At 39.0% G+C, this 23,719-nt stretch overlaps 1 protein-coding gene across 1 annotated transcript in view; it reads right to left on the bottom strand.

Annotated features, from left to right (window-relative positions):
- Positions 1-23,719, bottom strand: part of HEATR1 (HEAT repeat containing 1) — a 36,125-nt gene that overhangs the window by 4,473 nt on the left and 7,933 nt on the right. Inside the window, exons 8-36 of the mRNA XM_026037370.1 lie at positions 23,347-23,455; positions 22,871-22,981; positions 22,322-22,439; positions 21,229-21,336; positions 20,719-20,814; positions 19,629-19,717; positions 19,134-19,345; positions 18,459-18,580; positions 17,749-17,946; positions 16,445-16,628; positions 15,991-16,139; positions 14,463-14,655; positions 13,753-13,925; positions 12,854-13,021; positions 12,059-12,301; positions 11,283-11,414; positions 10,556-10,662; positions 9,316-9,459; positions 8,416-8,534; positions 8,037-8,158; positions 6,911-7,039; positions 5,353-5,583; positions 4,445-4,571; positions 3,701-3,867; positions 2,871-2,917; positions 1,988-2,111; positions 1,295-1,435; positions 775-1,064; positions 21-171 (exon numbers count right to left, since the gene is read on the bottom strand). Of these exons, the coding sequence (XP_025893155.1) occupies positions 21-171; positions 775-1,064; positions 1,295-1,435; positions 1,988-2,111; positions 2,871-2,917; positions 3,701-3,867; positions 4,445-4,571; positions 5,353-5,583; positions 6,911-7,039; positions 8,037-8,158; positions 8,416-8,534; positions 9,316-9,459; positions 10,556-10,662; positions 11,283-11,414; positions 12,059-12,301; positions 12,854-13,021; positions 13,753-13,925; positions 14,463-14,655; positions 15,991-16,139; positions 16,445-16,628; positions 17,749-17,946; positions 18,459-18,580; positions 19,134-19,345; positions 19,629-19,717; positions 20,719-20,814; positions 21,229-21,336; positions 22,322-22,439; positions 22,871-22,981; positions 23,347-23,455 (4,304 nt within the window). The remainder of the gene's footprint in view (positions 1-20; positions 172-774; positions 1,065-1,294; positions 1,436-1,987; positions 2,112-2,870; positions 2,918-3,700; positions 3,868-4,444; positions 4,572-5,352; positions 5,584-6,910; positions 7,040-8,036; positions 8,159-8,415; positions 8,535-9,315; positions 9,460-10,555; positions 10,663-11,282; positions 11,415-12,058; positions 12,302-12,853; positions 13,022-13,752; positions 13,926-14,462; positions 14,656-15,990; positions 16,140-16,444; positions 16,629-17,748; positions 17,947-18,458; positions 18,581-19,133; positions 19,346-19,628; positions 19,718-20,718; positions 20,815-21,228; positions 21,337-22,321; positions 22,440-22,870; positions 22,982-23,346; positions 23,456-23,719) is intronic.

Raw genomic sequence — 23,719 nt, forward strand, 5'->3', positions numbered from 1 at the left:
GCCGCAGGGCCCCGGCTCACCTGAAGCAAGCACTCCAGGAGGTAGGGACTGAAGAAGTGCGACAGCGTCTCYGCAACCTTCAGCAGGGCTGTCACAGCGCTCAGCAAGTAGATCTCACTGGAGACCAGCTCCTTCTTGCTCTTTAAAGTCTTCAACAGTGCTGGCATTAGCCTGCAAAGAGCCAAGAGTGCACACGGAGAGGTGAAAGAACTCACACTTGGGAGGCACATTTCCAGACCTCTAATCCAGTCCCCTAAGACTGCAGAGAATCTCCACACGTGTAATTTCAAAAAAGTTAAAACTTTCTGTGCTTTTCTGCTGTGCTTTGTKTCTTCAAAGATAATGAAAGATATTATACATAGTTTATGGTGTTACTAAAATAGGAAGTCTATGTTTGTAATGACATAGAACAATCTTAAAAACAGCAGGTTAATTGCTTGACTTCTTGAATAGGTAGATATAATGTAAAATGCAAGGTTTCCAACTGTATTGCTCATGTTTTTAAATACGATCCATTCTACAGTAAAAATACAGAAAACTGAGATGCTTAAGGCCACAGAAACTGCCTCACTGCGTAGCAGCAGATGCTGTAAAGAACTGTACTGATGCACTTTGCCCAGCAGCCTCATGACGAGGAAGCAACTTTACACACCTTTACTCATATCCACAGGAAACACTCATGGGCAGACTGCCACTTAGCCTGCTTTCAGCAGCGCTTGTTGTTTGAGTTAATTCCTCCTGCCTTTAGTTCTGTTAAAGAGAACCCCACAATACCTTGGAAGCTGAGGTATTGCCTGGGCTTTCAAAGTGCAGGTGACCTCAGCAATACAGAGTAAAGCGCTTCCCATCACATTCTTCTCTTCCTTCTCTGAAGATATCAGATCAATGGCAGTTTTCAGAACAGGTATAAATGGCACTGGATTTTCGGCACCAAAACCTTTGCAGAGTAGCTTGAGGCTGAACAAAGCAGTCTGCCTGTTGATGGCTTGCTCCTCTTCCTCCTCCTTTCTCTTACACTGCACGATCGCAATGAGCTGAGGAATCAGCTCTAGGAGCTGCCGAATCTTCAGAGAGAGCAACACACACAGGTTAGACAYGCACTTAACAACCTGGGCACTGCAAAGTAAACGCAGGCTGGTAACCCCCATCTTCCTACTCCAGAAGTGACTGCTAAGCTTGGCACGGGTACATAATGTCACTCCCCAGAGCACAGCACCCCCACTTCAGTCTCTGCCTGGCCTGGCAGCAGGAGCTGGGTGTCCCTGGGTGTCCCTGGCCGGGCTCACTCACTCACCTGGCCCTTCTGCCACTTGGCGCGCTGCTGCACCTTGTTGTTCAAGAGCTCCATCGCCTTGCGCCTCACAGAGGGCAGCTCGTTGCTCATGAGGCCTCTAATCACAGGGATGAAGGTTTCTGTCGGTAGCAAGGCATTGACCTGCAAGAAAACACAAGCAGGACAGAGGCATGAACACCCGCCCTGTCACTGGGACAGAGCAGCTCCAAAATTAGACACCACCTGATAACTCCAAGGCTTTCTCAGCAACTTCCCCCTTCTTGTGTCTACACTGCTTATCTATCCCTCCTTGCCCTAAGATATTTTAATGAGGTCCCATGCATGCATGATCCTTATGATCAAAAAAAGATTTAAAGACTTTTTTTTTCCTCCATTTAAACTCCATGTGGAAATACAAAGCAGTTTCACTAGCATTAATTAAATTATTTTACAAGTTAACAGAGAGAAAAGCTGAAGAAAAACATTGCTCCCCAGCAGACAATCAACAAAACAACTGCTTCCACAGAGCACGGTACTACCTGGAGGAAACCAACATTCCTGGACGTATTTTTCGCTTGTTCTGTCTCAAGCTGTCGGCATTGTATGAATTATGTGATATTAGGAATATTAACTWGAACACTACAAAGGTAATAACCAGATTAGTAACCGAAAGCAGAAAAGTCCCACTGTTAACAGAGGACTAATGATACACACTTTATCCAGCATATCATAGGCTTTGCTAAGCAAAACCCTCCAAAATTTGGCTGTTGGCTTCTCTGCGTTTCCTTCCACTGAGGACGCCACTGTGTTTATATAGTGAAGGACTTCTTCTAATAACCTAGAAAGCAAGCAAGCACTTTTAGTACATACTAAGAACACCCAAGAAGTTAATTTTATTCCTAGAAAGCACAAAATTTCTCAGAATAACAAGAAAGAAAGTGAAACACTCACTCAAGAAGATTAGCAGATCTTATATATACAGCAACAGCAAAACTCCTGTGTGTAGATTAGTTTACTGAGTTTACTATGATCTACCTTCTTAGCATTTTAAAGGAAAAACAACCAAGGAAAATACAGAAGTCTCAAAATGATCATTCAAAAAATCACAGCATTTGATTTGAATCCCACATCTGTTGTCTTTTAGAATAAAAGTCAAATATTTGTTACAGCCCAATGACTACAGTGATAAGTTGTGATTGCTGTTATTTTTCTTACACCAATACAAGGACATCTTCAATAATGACACCCTCCTGCAAAGAAGCAATACCATATTTTGTTAAAAATTTTAAATTCTTTTAGACATTTCATCATCAACACCRTAAAGATTATGGCCAGGCATGTACTGGCCATACAGAATACTGGCATGTACTGGCATGTACTGGCAATACAGAAATAGTATGGATAATGAACAGAATTCCTTGGCTACAGTAATCTTCCAGAAATAAAGATCTGAGTGTCAAATGTAATAAACCAATTAAATTACCTATCTTTGGAAAAATGTATGGAATATAATATAATATAATATAATTCAGAAATATCCCTGGGTGGCAGTCTAAGCTAGAAATGAGAGGAGGAATGGAGCTGCTGTAAAGCATACCTCTGTTCCAACTTCCGGAGCTCTTGTGTTTCTTCACATTCAACTATCTGTTTTGAAAGGGAAGAATGAAAATCCTAATTACTAAGGTTRTATCTCCTCATTAAGCTTTTGTCCCAGCATACATGAAATTTAGTCATTTTGACCGAAAGATCCACTAACATGATAATTATGATTTTGTCATATTTGCACTCGAGCCCTTCCTCTAGAAGAGTCTTAGGCAACACAGTCACAGCAGCAACTACACGCCATGCCGGTGGATGATGCTCAGTTGAAACACTGGGAACTATTCCATGTTAGATCCCCAACCAGATTTTTAGTATTTTTTCATCTTTTCAGACTCTATGGTATAAACCTCACCCCAAACTTGGATTTACACAAATTGTGAGTGAAATCAGCCTCAGAAGCAATGAAAATCCACAGCAGACAGAATTTCCCTTTTCTACTCAACTGCATGATTGAAGAATAAGTCTCTCTGAAAAATTATTAAAAGTATTAAAATTATACTATTAAAAGCATTAATTATTAATTAATTATTAATTAATTATTAATTATAATTATTATATAATTATATAATTACATAACTATAATTGTTAATTAATAATTAATTAATTATACTATTAAAAGTATTAAAATTATACTATTAAAAGTTATGAATATCGAGCAGAAATTTCAGAACTGTGTACATAAGGGTGTCAGCAAAGGAATACACTCTTTAGTGTATTCCTTTATCCTCTTCTTTGAATATAAAGGCATAACGAAATGCAAATTAAACCTCATCTATTGTAGTATCGGTACAGTTAATTAATATTATTTTAAAAACAATCTATCACCTTTTTCACAAAGCTCTGAGAAGACAAGAGCTGTGACATGAAGGAGACTGCCAGGAATTTGAAATGTCGGAGCTGTTTGTCTGAATGAGACTCCACATTAAAGAGCTGCCCGTCCTGGTCTTTCGGCTTTGTCTTGCACRTTCTTGATGTTTTTTGCCCAGGATCATCTGTTAAAAACATATCCAAAACAAATTTGTGACCAAGGATCAATGAGATCTGATTTCTAACTCTAGAACAAAATTACACTACAATCAGATGCCTATCAAGGATACTAACTTTACAATATCCAAAATCTTGTGGAAGTTTGAAAAAAAGATGGTCTAAAACACAAAACATACATTTTTTTCCCCTCATTTCAACAGCTTGAATGCAGTACTGTCCACCTTTTTTTTTCCCCCCTTAATGAATTTTCTTCATTTGCTGCTGCTAAAACTRTGGCACATTGCCTACACGAGACATATAATATTTATGATTGTAACTCAAAATATGTCAAGTAYATACACTGTATGTCAAATATTTGGGAAGACCAATTTCAGTGTCATCACCACACTAATCCCTCTCCTTAAAAAAAAAAACAAATCATACTCCTTAAAGTAAGAGACTTGGAAAGTATTAAATCATATTGTTTTCTTATTGCTCCATTAAACAGTAGTAGAAAGAAATGAAGCTTTCTTTTTTCTCATTAAAAACAAAAACAAACAAAAAGCCTCACATACATTTGCTATAGCTCTGTTTCAAGGTTACCTTCTTTGTTCTCTGGCAGCTTTGTCAAGTACTGGATTATTTCCATCATGCTCCGTAACTGAGATTGTACATTAAATTCACAACAGATGGAAATCCAAAATTCAGTGTCTGCCTCCAAGACTGCATCCTGTTTAGAGAAAAAAAAATGTTTATCTCAAGATCTAAAAAACACCAATCAACAAAAAACCCAACCCACCACAAACCCAAAGACTTGTTACCGCGTTTGCAAACATGCTACGGTGACTGGAGACTGCCAGGATTAACAGCACGGGAGCAGCTTCCTGGAGGGATCTTAGCTCCAGAGCACAGCACAGAGCACCAGCTCACTCCATGTACTGAGCTATACCAGTGTCCACGTGCACCACCCTCTGCTGCTGCTGCTGCAGACTACACCTCCTCAACCTCAGCTGTGGACTAATTGTTAAACAACCCATATATCATTAAGGATGCGCCCAGCCAGTTCATAGCCTGCTGAAAACTAACCTAGGACAGAGAAAACAGTTACCTTTTCCCATCATTTTGATCACTGAAAATGATCTGCAATTATCTGATTCTTTAAACTGGTCAAAAACTAAACTAGGCAAAGACTTGTATGCAATAGAAGAATCAAGATACTCTAAAGGATGGCCAAGACTGGCACACCTGAGTATCACACAGAAAGTTAGTCAACAATGTCCTTCTAATAGGTCTCTCCCCTATAACAGGGAAAGCCTTTATGCATCTCTGACATAATAGGGTTTATCATAGTCTGAATGGGAAGACCAAAATCATATTTCACAGATAAACGTTGGAACACTTGATAATTAAGCTACCAGCTTTTGAGCAAATACAGTCCCTGTGCTGTGCACACAGTGGCTGCTAGAGGGCAGGAGGCCGCACACCCCCGATCCCCCGCGCTGATGCCCAACCTTGTCGGGGCCGGCGGTGGCGGCGGCCGTCCTGGTGACGTACTGCTCGAAGAGCAGCACGAGCAGCACCCACAGGAAGCGCTGCTCGCCCACCGTGGCCACGAGCTGCGCCAGCAGGGGCAGGCGCCGGTGCTCGGGCACGTGGGGCAGCGCGTCCACGAACACGCGCACGATCCTCGTCACGGTCTCCTCCACGCCGCCCGGCGCCTCCAGCGCGTCGCTCTCCTCRGCCTGTTGAGGGACGACAGGGGCAGCTGAGGGGCTGCGCGGCCGCCGCGAGTCCTCCCGGGCGGGCTCAGCGAGGCAGGGCCGGCCCCTGGCCACGGCAGCGCCCAGGCTGCAGCACCACTGAAAATGAGGCACGCCGGGGAGAAACCTTTGCACCGAGGAACAGCTTTCCACCACACGGCTTCTCTTTGATGCTCAGAGAAGGGATTTCAAACCAAATTCCCCTYCCTCCCCACAGTAAGTAAGTAAGTAAATAAGTAAGACGATGCTGAAACACTGAGAAGGTTTTCAAGGGACAGTAATGCTATTAGTGGGTACCACCCACTTTTTTTTAAATGGAAAAAAGAAAAACCTTTATGAAAATTTTGCTTATTGCTTTAAAACTTTACCCCATCTTCAGGGCCTACAGTCCAATAAAAATAATGCAAGTGGAGTGCATGAACTCAGAGACGTCACCTTCGATTCTCCTTACAGGCCATTATTATATGCACCAAAAATACTTTTGTCACAATAACAAGTGATGGCTGCAYCACTTTATTTATTTTTAATAATTAGAACAGTTTGACTCCTTTAACAGAGTCCTGGATGAAAAAAACACCCTACTCCAAGAGCACCCCAAACTTCCAGTCCTTTGTAGATAAACAGAATCAGCTTTTTTGTACTTTGTTCTCAAAAAAAGAATTTTACATCGTGTATTTTCACACTTAAATCTATAAATGAATGAAAAAAGTGGGGAAAAAAAATTTGAGAAAAGGAACGTTTATTAGTTGCAAGTGAAACTTGACTGAAGAAAAATGTCTGCTTTGAAAAAACATTCATTCCCCCATTTGAAAAACATGCATTTTTTTGGTTCAAAAATAATTATCTAAAATGTCCAATGCAAAAGCAAATAAACAAAAAAAAGGGGGGGAGGGGAGAAGGGGGAAAATTGTCAAATATTTTACCCTTCCCCTTCTTTCAGTTCATGACTATTATTGACCATGACTATTATAATCTGTTTATTATTTTCAATGTTTCCTGGTATTTCTGTGGTTAAAAAAGAGAAMCTGAATTATGTTTCATATTGCCTTTAGGTTCTGCTATGACACTCTATTGAGTTAAATATTTAACATTGTTAAATTCAGGAGCTCAGGAGATTAGTAAGTAGTAGTAGTCCTTGCTGAATTGACAGCTGATTAGAACCAAGACCAGGCTATTGATACATATTTTAAATCCTAGAATAAGGTAGAGTTTAAAATTTGTTACTAATACTCCAAAACTCTCCTTAACTTCAGCAATGATCTTTCTGTTCGATATTTTGTACTCCTTTTCACTAAGTAGACAAATTTACCTGTATAAGAGCAGGAATAACCATCTGCACCGTCTTATTAATTACTTGGAAAGTGTACGTATCATCCAGACGCAAGACATTTGCTCCCATGAATGTAAAAATGGGCATGATGTTATGGAGAACTTTATCCTGAGGGAGAAAAAAAAAAAAAAAAAAAAAAAAAAGAGAGAAGATTAATTAGTTGAAAACTTTGTCTGATAAAAATAATTCTCAGTGCCATGGTAATATGTCATGTAAAAATCAGTTATGGAGACACTCGAGTGAGACACACAGCTACCTATGATCTTCATCATCTTCTCACGATCTCTTCTGTGAGAAGCAACAGCAACAACATTAAATTTTGGCTTTTCTGGGTCATGAGTATCACCACAATATCAATTCTAAGAGTGCTGGACTGATAGTGTCAACCTAGCTGAAAAATTAGTGTTAGATTTTCTCAGCATCAAGAGTAAGTAGCTCTGTACAGGTTTCTCTCCCCTGTTTAGGATGATGAAGGAATATTTTGAAAAAAGAGAGACTCATATTTGAATTTTCAAATATTTCATTTTAAAATAAAAAATCCTGTCAAAGTCCTTAATACGGAGGAATAAAAGCTGCATTTCCAGATTCTGCAAATATATTTTACTGCTTTTATAGATCCAAAGCAAAAGAATTCTGCTTAAAACAATCAGTATATAAGCAAATTTCAATCTGCAGATGAAAAGGTCTGTCTCACAGTCAATTACTACCAAACTTTGCTTTATCATCAATAAAAACTCTATTTCTTAGTGCAGTATAAGCTGAGAATTTGTAAGAATACTTATACTGTTAGGTCAGATGTTTTCCAGCTTCTATATAAAAACCAGGGAAAAGAAAAAATACCAAAGGTTTAGCCATAAGAGGAAGGTTAGAGGGGACGGTTGTCARAAAGCTTCTTCCATTTTTGGTTTGCTTCATTGCGTGGGATAAAATTTTGATGAACAGCAAAGCATCAAGAGAGACTTGTTTTCAGATAGAGGCAAACGGAAAGTGCTAAAAGGACAGGGAACCTGCACGTTTTGCTTCTTGCTCCCTTTACAAAAGCTCTCCCCATAAAACAGCTCGACATGCTCTTCCCTGCACTTATAAAGGTTCAGATACTACTTACAGGAAACATGCCAGCAACAGCACCAAGGAGTAGCAGCGCATGGTGATGGGTCTGGGGCATTTTAGATATCCTGATGCACTGAACTATCAATTCCACGTTGAATTTTTCTTTATCAAGGACATCTGCAGGGGAAAACAAACAAACAAACAAAAAAAGCCCCTGCGATTAATGCACACCTTAGTGATTAATGGTGGTTTATGTTTGCAGACTAGACCTAAGTGACCAACAAAAAACAACTAACAGGGCAACTCATGCTGCAGGAGAATCTGYCTTTCCAGAGCAATATACTATAGACTCACAAAGAAGACAAAAGTCCGACATCACTGTTCCAATACGGCGCTAGTGAGAAAATAACCTAGAAAGGGTCTGGCATTTCTACCTGATGGAATCCTGCTACCATCCGAGGACAGTTTCTGACAGATGTTTAGCAGGCAGCTGAGGATTAGCTGCTTTGTATATTCCATATTTTCTTCTTCTGATGCTAAAGGTTCCAGACATCTACACATTAGGAAACAGCAAAAGGAGAACGAAAGATAAGTCAGTAAACTGCATATTTGGAATACAAATGAGAAACTCCAATATTCATGCTACAGAAGTTCTAAATTGAGGCTTCCATAAAGTAAGCTGCTTATACCCAAGGTGTCTGYTCTTTTTTTTTTGTTTGTTTTCAAATACATCATCTGGTCTAAAAAAAATGATGTTTATCAAAGCTCTGTCAGGAGTTTCAGATCACAACCTGTTGTATTATTGCCAGTAGGCAAACATACAATAAGAAGCGTAAAGAAAAACAAAAAATCCCACACAAACAAGAAAGCTACCCAATCTACACATAATCTGATAAATGCCTAGAGACAGGACAATCAGGAAGAGGCCTAGTTATTTTAGGTCCCACTGGTAATGGCAATAGCACTATGTTTTGGGAGCAATTTTTTTTTTTTTTTGGATATTACTCTCTGGAAAAGAAAAAAGTGCTGGCATATGTGCCAGTTTTACTGTGCCATTCTCAGCACTCCCAAGCCCTCCACGTGAGGACTAAAATCTACATTTGGGAAGCCATACAGCAGGTAACCATCTTAAAACGTCCCTCATATTGTTCATGGAATGAGAAATAGCAACCTCACATTCTCCTCATCTCGTTTACCTAAATTAAATGCAAGTAAAAAAGGCAAGTCGCAGAGCAGTGCTACAACACCACAGAGAGGGGCCCACATGCCAGTGCTTTACAGCCCGGGCTGCAGGAGAGAACAGGACAGGACTCGTGTGCTGGGGGCCCCCTTACCGGCCCAGCAGGTTAAAGAGCGGAGGCACCAGCGCCTGCGGACGTTTAAGTTTCTTCTTATGCTGCAGTAATTCCAGAATAAGCATAACCCTCTGCCAGCTGAAACTGCTCGTTTCTGGAGCCACTTCTGCATCTTGGGGCTTCCTGAGGAAAGATAAGAGAAGTAATCAGGACAGGCACCTCCAGAAGCAGCAGAGATCCTACCAGCTACTTTCACACAGCTCCATCCTTCACTGCAAGGAGTGCAGGCTTCGGACCGAAGGAACAGCAGGTTTTAAACACAAAAGGGAGAGCAGAGCTGCAGTGTGTGAAGGGCCGGACAGGGGGCACAGACAGCAGCATTGCGCCTGTGCGTSAAGTCTACGCTCTGAAACTGAGTTCCACGGGGAGAGAGGGTGTGCGGGGAAACTAGGGCTGAATAATTGTCCCAACGGCGACCAGAGTGGCCTGGTAGCATCCACAGAATCTGCATCTTCTCAGCTACCCGCAGCAGCAAGTGCAGTTGTGACTAKGCTCTGACAGACCAAGCTGATGGTGGCTCAATCTAACGTGCAGTGACGCTTCAAGAAAAGTCAAGTGAAGTAAGGACACAAGAACAGCCACTCTAGGTCAAGCCAAGAGAACCAACCCAACATCTTGTTTCCACAGTAGCTGACAGCAGGTGCTTAAGGAAGAAAACAGATACATTGCATTAAACAGCTCTTTCTTTGTAAGGAGAGAAAACAAAATAAGAAAAAAACTAGAAGTTACTCTTATTACATTTACTCTTTTAATCGAAAGAGAATTCTGCCTTTTAACTGTTGGCAACATTTTGAGGAGCACCTTGAAGACTTCACTCGTGTATGATAATCTGCCCATTAACCTTTATTACTTTATTATTAATGAAGTTCAATGACTACAAAAATTAGTCTTGTCCACTTGTGTCAAATCAGATTCTATGATTGCACCTGCCAACCTAAGTTCTGGGAAAGAAGCTTTTTTTAAAAAATTTTTCTTTGTTGTTTTTTGTTTGTTTGTTTCCTGTTTGTTTGTTTTCTTATTTATGACTACAGATGTATCAGCTCTCAAACTCAGTAACACAGACAGGCTTTCTCCTACCACAAGTAACTCAGAGTTATTTTACTGTGTGTGAGGGGAGAAGGAAAAACAGAGATTCTTACACTTTCAATACAACCTATGAAATGCATACAAGTGGCATTTGCAGATCATGAAAACATTTTTGGATCTCTCAGTATTTTACCTCTGCTGCTGCATTTTCTGCCGTCTAGTTTGCTGAACAGTGGTCAGACTTTTGGTTTTCTCAGGAGGCTCCAGTTCCGTGACAATCTGCTCAGCGCACACCGAAATCTGAAACACAGGAAAGAACAACCTGCAATGAACTGTGTCCTATCATGAACCTACAGGGCATTTTTGTTTTAAATATGCCTCATTTTTACACATATGGGTAAAATCATCCACATGTTCAATGAAATCCCTGAGCACCTACTATAGTTCTGATGGCGAAGAAACGAGCATTGATTTCTAGTCCATGTAGTATGATAAATTGACACACAAAAAAAAGCCACAATTAATGCATCTGTGCAAGAGTCTTCTAAAAACAGGAAACAAAAAAACGCCAACAACCTCCCTTCATCCCTCCTCTCCCCCCCCGCCCCAAAAAAAACCCCCCAAACCACAGATTTTATCTGGAAAATAAGATTCTTGTGTAGCATCATGGAGTAATTTCTGCTGAATTCATTCCCACAACATAATAAATAACCTTTAATAAGTCACTTCTAGATGTATATCCTTTAAATACTGTAGTTGAACAAAATTTTCATGTCATTAATGCAATTATATTGTGGCCTAAATTACTTCCGTGCTATGATTAATACAAATAATGAACTTTACAAATTGTAGCAACACAGAAGTTGGTTGCAGCAACAGTAGTTTGAATGTATTTCTGTSTTTTAGAAATTACCACTTACCCCTTTAAAGACACTGCTAATTGTCTGGGCACAAAGTGGGTTTTTGCAGTTCAACAGCAGGTCAAAGAGCACTTTCAGCAGTTTCTGTTGTACTGACCCATCTGACAAAGCCGCAAAGAATGGCTTCGTTATCTACAAAAGAGAAGAAAAAGCATCTGAGAGAACAGCTGTAAATGGCTAACTTAATATTGCAAGCTATCAATTTTGGGTATGCTAGGTTGTGTATGATGCACATCAAATGCATAYAAACACATACAGAAGGCATTTATATATTAGCTAGGTATTTTTACACATGGAGGAATGTTTGTGCGCCAAGCACGTACTTCTAAAAACCATGGACATCTCAGTACTCTTATTTTTTTCCCCCCACGCACCTGGGCTGATGAGTGGGAAACAACTTGCTGCTGTCAATCTTTTTTAGGTATGGAATAAAACCTGGCTAAAAAACAACATGCATTTGTGGCCTCCTTCAAATAAGATTACTTCTCACCTACTGTATTTTCTTGACAGYTTTTCCTCAGAATAAAACCGTGGAATAAAGCTTCTACACAACTGACAAAAACTAAAGGTCTGGAGCAGCAGTGTCTGCAGGCAGTGACAGAGGTTTCCACCTGCACAGTTTTGCAGCACCTATTGAAATGTGTTAAGTCACTATTGAGATGTTGAATACAGGCACAACTCAAATGCTATGGGCCCCTTAACACAGAAATAATCTTTCCAAATCTAAACCCTAACACTGGCATCTTCAAGTATAAAAATCTTTCAGAAAGCCATACCCGCTCAAGTGCTGTGATCTGGAAAGGTGGGATTTCCTCATAGATTTTATTGGCAGCATGCAGACTTTTGATAAATAAGTCCAGACTCTGCTGATTCTTGCACAAGAGAGTTGCTGAATGTTCGTTGTATTTTCCAAGGATGAGATGCAAGAGAATGACTTCATCTTTCAACACTGCCTCAGGTTCCTTCAAGACCTTCTCCAGCAAACGGTCTAGGGCTGGCAAGAGGTGAGAAAGAATCACCTGCCAATTAAAAAAAAAGGGGGGGGGGGGGGGGGCAAAAAAAAAAGTTAGTTTTTATGCATTTTGTTTTAGTAAGTTTCCAATACCTTAACTTCATTCTACAGCAACACTCCTTCCCTTTAACTGCTGATTAAGGTCTACAAATAAAATTAATTATGCAAATAACATTTCCTATTATGTTACAGTTCTACACAGAAAAAGTCTATATATTCACTGACATTGAATTCAGATGACCAATTTATTCTGGAAGAATTTTCTTTTGAAATATCTGCTTTGAACAACAGGAAGGAAATTTCTTTTCTGCAGTGCAAAATTCCACAGCACAAACATCCTTTGATGGAGCATGAAAACATTTTATGTTTAACTAAATCATACTTTGAAGAACTAGTGCACATYATCTGAGGTGTTCGGGAATGTTAAGCACGAAGTGATACACTTATTTAACTGCATTCCTCCCTGAGGACACCAAATTTCAATATTAACTGCATTAAATGCCGTTAGGAAAGGTAACTATCCCATAAAACAAGTGGGCACTGGAAAGGCTGCACTCACCTCGCCATGGACTTCACGAAGAATTCTCATCAGATTTCTTGCAACGTATGATGGGCAGATAGGGTTTTTCACACTATCTAGTAGGCTTTCCAAAGCTTCAGACATTTTTTTCTTCTGGGATTTCTGCTTTGTTTGAGGAGCTTCAGACATAAATAGAGCTCCCACAATCTAGTCCATTAACAAAATAAAAAACAAGCCATATGTCTTTATAACAGCACTTTGCTTCTACACAAATATAAGCACATTAGAGGATRTTAGGAAAATGGTATTTAAAGAAAACCCAAAGCATCCCCAAAACACCCGCGTGATACAACACTGTGGATGCCTCTTCAATCCTTACATAAGCTCAAGGAGGATAATTCCTACGGGAAAAGATCTTATTAACCCTGTATTTTACCTAGTGGCAGCAACCTTTCTTGCACACTCTCAGCCATTATCACAGTTATTGTTCCTGAAAGCAAGGCTACTGCTTGAGCAATCAAAAGAATTTGCTAACAGAACTTGAACACAAACCCACAGGAATGAGATGAACACRAACACAAACCCACATGAATGAAATACAATTGATTATGTTTTGCAAGCAGAAAAAAAAATGTGATAAAGCTCCCGCTTCATTTTATTTCACACTATGCTAGTGGCTACATCAACTCTCCTTGGTTTTTCAAGTGAAAACCACTACCTTTCCTTCTACAGTCCAGTTTGGCCAACAAACACACACCAGTGCATCTTTCCATTTCTCAAGTTTCCCATCATCTAAAGCATCTAAAGGAATCGTCTTCCTTTAAAGCTGACAAAAGCCCAACAGAACTAATTAACTCTTCCAGTTAACATGCCACATTTTGGAAATGAYGGGATTTCACAGGATCACACAAAACGTGTTATCTTAACAATAAACATACCTGTGCTACGTATGTGGGGTCAGATATAATCTCTTCTGTTTTTTGCTCCAGATTCTGAAGAATAGGATGAAACACAGACTCCTTTATCCCACTCAAGGAATGGAAGCAGTTGAGAGCAGCTCTTCGAACTTCACTCACAGGACTGGCCAAATTAATTAGCAAAGATATCATCACTGGGAAAAGAAAAAAACGAGAAAAAGTCAAGGAGGGGAAGAAGAAAAAACAGCAGAAATAAGTAGTCAGGGTTTTGACTTACCTCTTTACYAAGAGGCATCACAACTTTTTAATTCTAAGGGGCTATCTCTTCACTCTAAATTTCAGCATTTAAACAACGTGAAGCTCACTCTGAACTTCAGCACCACCATCTTTGTGTTTYAGCTCAAATAATTCACATTTTTCTATTGACTGTCACATCTTTATAATGTACACAGAAAGTAAGATGCCATAAGAGACTTCTTCAGTATAGGAGCTTGTTTCCTTAACRCTTTTAAGAAAAGAGCATTTCCTTAATTCCAAGATTGGGCTAGTAATTGCCAAAAGCCCATGAGGAAATAACAGAGCTGTCTCAGAGCAGCTGAACATGAATGATTAGAGCCACTTTGCAAAGCATAAACTGTTGTAAAATTGCAAGAAATTTTAAAAAAACTCTTCTTCATCTGCTTGTTAATATGTAGTTCAGCCATAAGATGAGAAAGAATGTTTTGCTTTACCTGGAGATGACAGCGATAGCAACTGTTTCTTCTTTTGGTACGTCTGCACCACAAGGAGTGCACAGCCAATATACAAAGCTCGGGTCTGCAGCATTGCATTGACCTCGTAGTTCAGCTGATTTGAAAGGTTATAGTTGTACGTCCATAGAACTGAGAGGAATTTGAAGAGAACCTCTGAATCTTCCAGATGTACCTTAAATTTAACAATAAGCAGCCATTGTTCTACAGCTTTAATTGATCTGGACAACTCAAAACATCAGATAAACCACCCAAAAGCAAAGGAGGAAGCAAGAAGGGAAATGAAGATTCAGAACTAGTGACTCTGAGAAAGGAAAGCTCCTGATGAAACCCTTGCAGGCTGCAAGTGGGTGTTCTCAAAAGAACTGGGGAGGTGACGTCCCTATGAGCACAGATTTCCAAGCTGAACATGCACACTGAGCTTTGTTCCTAGATTTCCTATGGAACTTGCTGCAGGGCTTGTAATAATACAGGACGGATTAAATTAACAAACTCTGAATCCAACATGTATCACCAACCATCTCAGATGCAGGCTGGAATGTTTTTTTTCCCCTTTCATAGTTACAGCTGTTCCAGAAAATTCATATCAGTTTTCACACGTCTATATCCAATTCCTCTAATCTTCCTTTAGAACCTTTCTGTCAGAATTATATGAGCAGCTTCTGGTTTTGAAGTAATTACATTGTGTCCTTGTGGTGCAACACATCAATTGAAAGCTCTTGCTTATCACACGGACCAGCAAAAGCCAACACCGCTCCTGTGCAACACAAATTCAACTTCCTTACTCAAAAAGCCCCAATAACACGTTTGCCACCCTTGCTGACAGCCTGCAATTGTCCATGCCTAAATCTTCATTTTGAAATCACTGCTATTTTTCCCTTCTCCCACCGGTTTGTCACATGTTGTTCTTCAGTGAACAGCACTGAATTCCAGCAACGATGGCATGAGCCATCTCTGTTTCTCCGAATGGACATTTACTGCTTCCCATCCTCTAGAAAAATTGTCCTGACAATCCAGTCATTCCTCTTGGGTGGGGGGGAGGGGAAATCTCACCACATTGGTGAGAGGAGGCAAATATAAAATCAGGTTAGCAAGAAAGATCTATATAGCTTTGCAATGCCTTCCAAAACTTACTAACTTTTGTATTTTAAGACCTGTAGCAAACCTTATATGGCAACACTTTGTCTTGTTCTTTGGAAGTATAGGAGCTTCAACTCAAAGCACCACATGTTTATCTTGCCCTACAAATCAGGATTGTGCTTTCACACGTGCCAATACAGCTTTTTTTTTTTTTTTTTTTTTTAGTTTTTTTGTTGTTTTTGCTGCATTCAGCTTACATGTATAAGCCAAGCTTACACTTCCATACGCTCACACTATAATGCCACAAAAAGATATTGCAGGGTCAATTCTCAGTTTTCTTTTAAATTCTGAATTTCTGCCTAAGAACTAATGACTAACAATTCCAAACAATTATTAATTCCAAACAATAATTAATAATTGAAAAGAGTACCTTAAGTAAGAGATTCATCAATGCTCTGAACTGAACAGCATTGCTTCCCTCACTAGCTCCACACACAAGTAGGTCAAACAGACCCAAAAGAAGGTGCAGGTAGTCTCGGCTATCTTGATTCAGAGATTCAGGGTTCCACCAAGTTTCGTCTAAAAATATATATCATGAAAAAACAAAATATATCAGATACATATAAACAACTTGTGAAACAGAAAAACATCACTACAGTTACAAGACAAAACTGTTTATAAGACACGTCAGACTGATTTCTTGCTTTAAGTTTTTTTATTTATATATTATTATATTTATATAATTACATTGATATTATATTTATTTATATTTAGTTTTTTTGGGTATTTAATATTTGAATAAACTTCTAAAGGCAAAAACAATTAGCTTTCCCACTTCACTTCAAAATTATGTTGAACAGATCAGTCAAAGCCTTAACACTTACCTTTAGAAAAGGACAGTGGAGGTTTCAGGTCATTAATGAAGCTTTTCAGCAAGAACATGAACATAGCTGAATCTTCCGCATTAACAGTCTGACCACTATTGAGTTTTTCTATATAGGCAGTTAACAAATCCACTGGCACCAAAGTTTCCTGCGTCGTTTCAACAGACCAGTTTGAGAGCATTTCCTGCAAAATAAAGTTTCATTGTCACGTTTGCCTTCCCAATTCTGTCCAACAAAAGCATAACAAATTTTGAACAAGAAGTTCAACAATAATTGATTTCCAGCCTCAGAAGAGGTTGGCTTATGAACTGAATTACATTCTTGTTTTCATATTTAAACTCACATCTGTAGTAAAAAAGTGCATACCTGCTATTACTGCCATTAAGAGTATACATAAGCATGGCAATAGAAGGAGAAAATACAAATCTTTCTAAAGTACCTCTTTCGTGGGATTAGATGTTACTCCTAGGAGCCTGTGGACATTCAGTGTCCTCCCTTCCTCTAGCTCTGCTAACACAACATAATCCACGACTTTCGCATATCTGTTCATAKATAAGCTCTTTAGTGGAGAGCTGAGAATAATTGATTACCACCTATCGCTGGCCGTGCTGCGTGGCAGTGCGCACAGAAACACAGCCTCGCTCAGGTGGTTCTGCTGCACACAAAAGACCACAAGCTGTTTTAACAACAAAAATAAAAAATACATGGGAAATGTGGAAGAAAAAAATTCCTAAACAAGCCAAAAAATGCAGAGGGAGTCTCTGGACACTCCTCCYGCCTCTCTGATGGCACCTCACTGCCCCTTGTCACCTCCCCAGAAGTGCTAATGCTACAGCTTTCAGAGCTGTGTCATGAACCAAATCCAGCAAACCAGAACCAACACTTTCAATACTGTTCTGAGGCTTTGCTTGAGGTGGCAATTCATACAAGCTCTTCTTTGTGCTCAACTGCTTTTTTTTYCCCCTCCCCCTACTAGGTAACAAGCTGGCAAACATGTTAGCCAGCACTCCAAAGCTGTGCGATGCCACACGATGCAAGAGGGCAGCTCACGGCTGCCCCAAACCCAGTGCCCACCCCAYAGCACTGAGATAGGCTGGAACACTTCATGGGGTGTTAGTCTAAAGCACAAGAGCTTTTCAACTTCCACYGTGGACTCACTAGAGCACTAAAACAGAACAAATCCTAACGGCAGCCTACAGTCACTCTTCATTAGAAAACAAACACCTCACTCAAGGTTTTTCTCTTACAAAAAACGACCCTTCTCTTAGAGGGAATTCATCACCTCCAAGCTGCTTACACCTTACCTCGGYAGCATGGCAAGCTTCAAGATTTCTTATCTTTTCATCCAAGAAACGGAAAACTCGGATAGCCACTGCAAAATAACTTTCCTTTGCCCGAGAATTGCAGCAGCACTGAACAAGCACTGAGCCAATGACATGAGCAGTTACTTTCTGCCTCACGCTGTCAGGCTCCATTCCRGCAGCAAGTATCAGACCATCAACCTTTGAAAAGGGAGAGAAGAAACAACAACTCCGTAAGACAGWAAGACTTGGCTATGACTTTATGTTTCATTTGAATGCCCAATTAAATCCCTGTTACCCCCTATCAGTGGCAAAAATGTGCTGTGATGGAATAGTAGTTCTGGAATCCAGGAACGCACAAATATCAGTATTTATGAGCTAGTCAAAGTCATACATGTTTGTTCTCTATAGGATTATTTTCCCCGCTAAAAAAAACAAAGATCCATAGGATTTCATTACATTAATAATTTGTCTAAACAGGCAATTGTTTCACTTGTTCATTTGTCTTTTCACTTTCCTTATTTTAAGGCTGAAATCTATTTCTGCCAAGATTATCTAGGAGTTCAGCAATTAGTGGATTTCTCTAGCAGCCTGCTGATGACATCTTAATGCCACGAACAGCACATACGCAGTACGTCCCCATCACATTTGTTCTACTAGAGCAACTACCTGGAAAGCAAAGTCTCTTAAGGTTGGGGTAACATGGCACACACCATTTGCAGTAGCAAGGAAGGGTCCCCTGAAGTCATGTTCTCAGAAAATAGCAGAATCATTTTCTTGTTGACTGCTCCAATCAACTCTGTAGGCTTGCTAGATTTAATTGCTTCTTCCAGAACTATTCCAAAGGGAAAAAAAGTGGWTAAGTCATGTACTAAAAGATACTAGAAAATTTTTCCACAGACTTGAATGATTTTCCTGCTCAGCAATAAGAGCTCCATTTCTCCCCCCCCCATATTACCCTTGCAATTATCTTCACTGTTTTTTTAAATCTCTTGTATCTGTTTATTCTTCTCTGTAAGAAGTTGATTTTTCTGAGCACATGGAAGTCCACTATTTGCTTCCTTTCATTCTGTCTATCCACCCTTCACACTTCAGTTCTCTTTTCTAACAGGACTGACTCAAAACAGCATGTCTARGGAAAGAACTCCTTGACGAGTTATAATGATAAATATCACCACAAGACCATTTCATCTCCTATCAATGGGTAGCATAAAACATAATCAAAAAAGCTTATGGAATTTTTTTTTTAATGTAATCATACTATTAGCATAGCTTGCTAATGGTAGCCAGTCTTCTCCTATATGCAATAAGGTTAAACTAATACGACGTTCTAAATTGTCAAAGTTTTCCATTTTTTTTTATCAAAATAATTACAATTAATACGTTACCTTCTGGCCAACCTTTCAGTAAAGGGTGTAATGAGCAGAGACCAGAATCTGACAAGCACAGTGCCAGTTTCCATTCTGAAGATTTTGAATTTGCATTAGTGATTACCATAAAAGGTAGCAATTGCAGTACTGCTTCATTTAATAGTTGTTTTTCCTTTTTCAAAATCTCTTCTTTGRCTAAAATTTGCACAGCTCGCTCCAGAACTTTATACCTAAAAAAAAACAAACCAAAACAAAACCCCACTATTGTTCAATTATAACAGCAGCAKCATTTGTTTGGTCAACTTTTTATGCTTTTTCAGAAACCAAATAGCAAGTGAGAACAAATAGGGAATTCATAGCAAATGGTGCAAGTGACTACAAATTGCTCTTACAACTCAGCAAAGACACACCATGAAAATAGTAGCCAAGTAAAAACTATTTTGAGAAGTTAATTGTTTAAACAGAAAGAAAATAGACTGGAAAAAGCAAACAAGAAAAAAACCCATAACATACCACTTTCCATCCTTTGAAAGATCAACTCTCTTAAAGATATTCAAAAGACTTGAAACTACTATTTCTGCATTGACTTGTTTCCTGAAAATCTGGAAAGCAATAAAGAGAAAGAAGTTAAAAGTACAATAAAATAAAACATAACTTGACATATCAAAATGGAAGGTGCAGCTTCCTCATCAAGTGGAAATATCAAAGATGACTGACTGAATTCCCAGTGATGAGAATGTACTAAACATATTATTCACAAAAAGAAACGTTATGTGGATGGGCGCTATGTCTTCTTGATATGCTAAAATTGGGAGAATTTATCTTAACGCAGAAATCCTTAACAAAATTGATAAATATTAAATAAGCACATTTTATAATTACGATATTTTTTTCTTTATATAGCATACGACTAAAAAGGCACTAGCAAAAAAATTAAAGACGAAAGTTTAAAGATAATCCCTCACGTGCTTCTATTCGTATCTTTTGTGACCAAGAATGAATGAACACACAAGACCAATTACACTATTACTAATAATATTCTCAGCTACTACTAGCAGAAGTAATATAGAAAGCCTGTTACTGTAGTTGGAAACTATCAGTACAATGCATACCAGGGTCCTATCCAGTAAACTTGAGCTGGAACTTAGGACAAGGCTACGATCAACTGACCAGATGACTCCCATACGGAAAAATTCAACTGAGCACCTCTGACTAGAGCAATGGCTTTGCATTGCACTCTTTTCATCCRAAGGGCAGATGACACAGTTTGCATTATCACACAAGAATGCATGGCATAAGCACAAGTACACTCCAAATAACAATCAAAGATCAAAATGTATATGAAAAAACATAATACAGAAATTAAATAAATTCAGTCAAACTACAACGCTTTGTGAAGCACCAGGAAGCAGAAWTTTGAAGAAGTGTGAGGAGGTGACAAACAAAAGCTTTCTAAATGCATGCTGCTTAATCTAGTTAAAGGACAAAGCCCCAAACTGAGGAGATGAGTGGGACACAATTGGCCACTACAAAGAACAGACTAGACACAGAGACTCAGAACTAGCTAAAACCCCACCTTTAGCACCCAAATATACACACTTACCTCCAGAGCGCTTAAAGCAGACATTACAACATCCTTGTTGTCATCTCTAAGCCGCCCAAAGATCGCTTCTTCTATGAAGGACTGATCAAAGCCTTCCTGRAGAGAGAAACAGAACAAAATAAACAAAATCTGAAAAAACAAAGGTCTGTTGACAACATAATTTAAAGGCTTTATGTGAAATTGTTGAATCCTAGTACAAGAAGTGTGGTAACATCACTGAAATTAAATAACTGATAGGCTAACTTTCAATGACAACAGCAAGAAAAAAAAAAGTAGTAGCCACTAAATTAGAATTTAACATAGAATACAAGTAGCTTCATGAACAAAACCTACATTCAAACTCTGGAACAGAGGGAGCAATGGTGACAGGAGGTCAGTAGAAACACCAAACAAAACATTGGGATGGTATTTCTAAATAATTTAATGTATCACTTGAAAAAATGTTTACCAGAAGTATCAGTTGAAGACATGGTACATATGTTCTGCAAATGACAGATACAAGACACAAACCTTTGCTGTTTCAATGATGTCTTTCAAATGCTGAACAGCCAGGACTCGCACAGCGGGCTGGGGATGATTCAAACTAAGCAGGAGAGAGGTATCAGAGTCTTCCAGAAACTGAAAAACAGATTTCAGAGTGACTCACTCACGGCACATTAAAAAYACTTTAAGTGTATGTAAGGACAATGACAGAGAGGCAGAAATCTTTTACACCAGAAGAGAACTCCTATAATTCMGGCCCAAAGTGTCAGCTGCAGTACAGTGAGGAAGCGTAACTGTTTCAAATACGGTCTTCCTTAGTTAGCAGGCAGTTTGTGGAATACAGCTTGAAAAATACAGGGAGTTATCAATACATTTTTGTTCTAGAAAACCACTACACTTATCTAAGGATTCTGAGAAACCTCCAGAGCCAATATGACAGAAGACAGAAACTGCTAAAAAGCCATCCCTGCCAGGCCAGTCACCTGCATCTTATCTCAGGAGCCTTAAGGGCTCAGTCATATGCTCTTCCTCTCATTGCCTTGTCTGCTTTTTTCTTTTTAACCCACTTGCACAGTCACACAATCTGTGCTTTCCTCAAATCACTACAATCACAACGCTAAGCACCATTTAGAAAGAAAAAAATATAAGCCTAAAGTTCCTTAAACGTAGTCATTTACTCATTCAGTATTACAGCTGCATCTTCAGTTCCTCTTCAGAAACTGCACAGGAAGGCCTTTATAGTCCTTACATTGCTCCATGTTGCTGATGGGAGGCATTAGTAAAATAMAGATCACAGACAGGACTGAATCACCTTTTCTAAATAAGGATAAATTTGTTTTTCACCTCCCCTAAAACAGACTCTTTGACTCTCAAAACATTCTCAAGTAAAATGAGCYCTGCTGAACACCACCATGTTGTCATGACTTGTACAGCATTAATAATGGAAATGTCCCTAAGGGTAATAACACGTTGATAACAACCAGAGGGGGGAGGTGGAAACATGCACATTTTAATCAGAGAAGGAAAAAAAAAAGAATAGTACTCATGACTGTTCATGATAAATGGGAACTTGATATAGAACCAGATAAGAGCTAGACCCAGAAACTGACACTATACCCACCTTATACTTGCCACAGCTTAATGAAAGGGAAATAAATTGGTGAAAGAGATTTTGGTCAGCCTGATCTGTAACGTCTTCCAGATGCTCCTCCAACACAGAGTCTAAAGCTCTAGGATACCTGCCAACAGGAGGAAAAAAAAATCCATAGAGCATTACTGAAGAACATTCATTTGCTGGAAAACTACAAGGAAATACAAGGAAGATGAAGGCACACGCAGTCTCCTGAACCAACTGTTTTTAAGTAGCTTTGCAAAAGCAAACAGTCATTATATCTTAACACAGAAGATACACAATCCTTTAAGATAAAAGAAATGAACTGTAAAGGACATGCTACACAGCAAAAAGTCATACAAAGCCAGAAGCACTGTGTCCAGGTGCAACAGAAACAACAAAATATACACGAGTAACTTAATACCCTTCATACAAAGATTAAGGGTCAGTTGTTTTTGCTGTATTGATCTGGGCAAGTACTGTACTTATTGCACTGAGTTAAAATTATAGAGAGCTTTATCAATCATTGTGGGTCTGTCACAGAAAAATAKAACTTACTTTCTCTCAAAAAGTCTGATAAGAGGAAGCAGCTTCTGATTGAGTGCATCCATTTTGGTTGGATGAGATTCAATCTCTGTACCATAGGAGATAAACTCTTCAAGGATCGTGCTAAAGTTACAAACCAAAAAAAAAAGTTATCATTTTTAAGAAAATGATTTTCATTAACATTACAGAACATGCCACTAAAGTGATTAGATTTAATACACATTAACTATTGCAAGAAGAGCTTTGCCCCAGCCTGAAAATGCACCCTCTGTCTCACAAAGACTGGTATAACTGCTTAAAGGTTGGTTATTTTGGATTACTGAAAATCCAAGGTTCATCATAGAAATTTGCAGTTAACATAGGAACTTAGAAAAACATGACAGTAAATGACATGGTCATATAATTCTTATGACATGGTCAGATATACCAGAACTGATTGTTTTACTTGGGGGGGAAAAAAAAAAAAAAAAAATCTAAAGTTAACTCACGAGGCCAAGAGGCGATCCAAATCCTTTTCCAGTGTTATAGTCTGGAGAATAGCTTCAAGATGCCTGATATAAATATTATTCTCTCTCTCTTCTGATTCTTCCTGTTCCTCTAAGGAGAAAAAAAATTTATATAATCAAAGAATATGAACATCAGTTTGAGAATAATCTATCCATGATTAAAACTAATTGTGTAAGTAGCAGTATTACCTGGTAAAATAAGCAAAGCCTAATGTTTATCCATTGCCAGCATTAACTGTGTGCTGCTAGCAGTGCTYCATATTGATGTCACTGAAGTGTTAAAGGCTGCATCTCTACCAATAAATTCAAGCACACTTTGGAACATTGCAGCTTTGCTATCACCTACCTGTATCAC

This window comes from Nothoprocta perdicaria, unplaced genomic scaffold (assembly GCF_003342845.1).
Source record: "Nothoprocta perdicaria isolate Ctin4 unplaced genomic scaffold, notPer1 scaffold_197, whole genome shotgun sequence".
Lineage (NCBI taxonomy): Eukaryota > Metazoa > Chordata > Aves > Tinamiformes > Tinamidae > Nothoprocta > Nothoprocta perdicaria.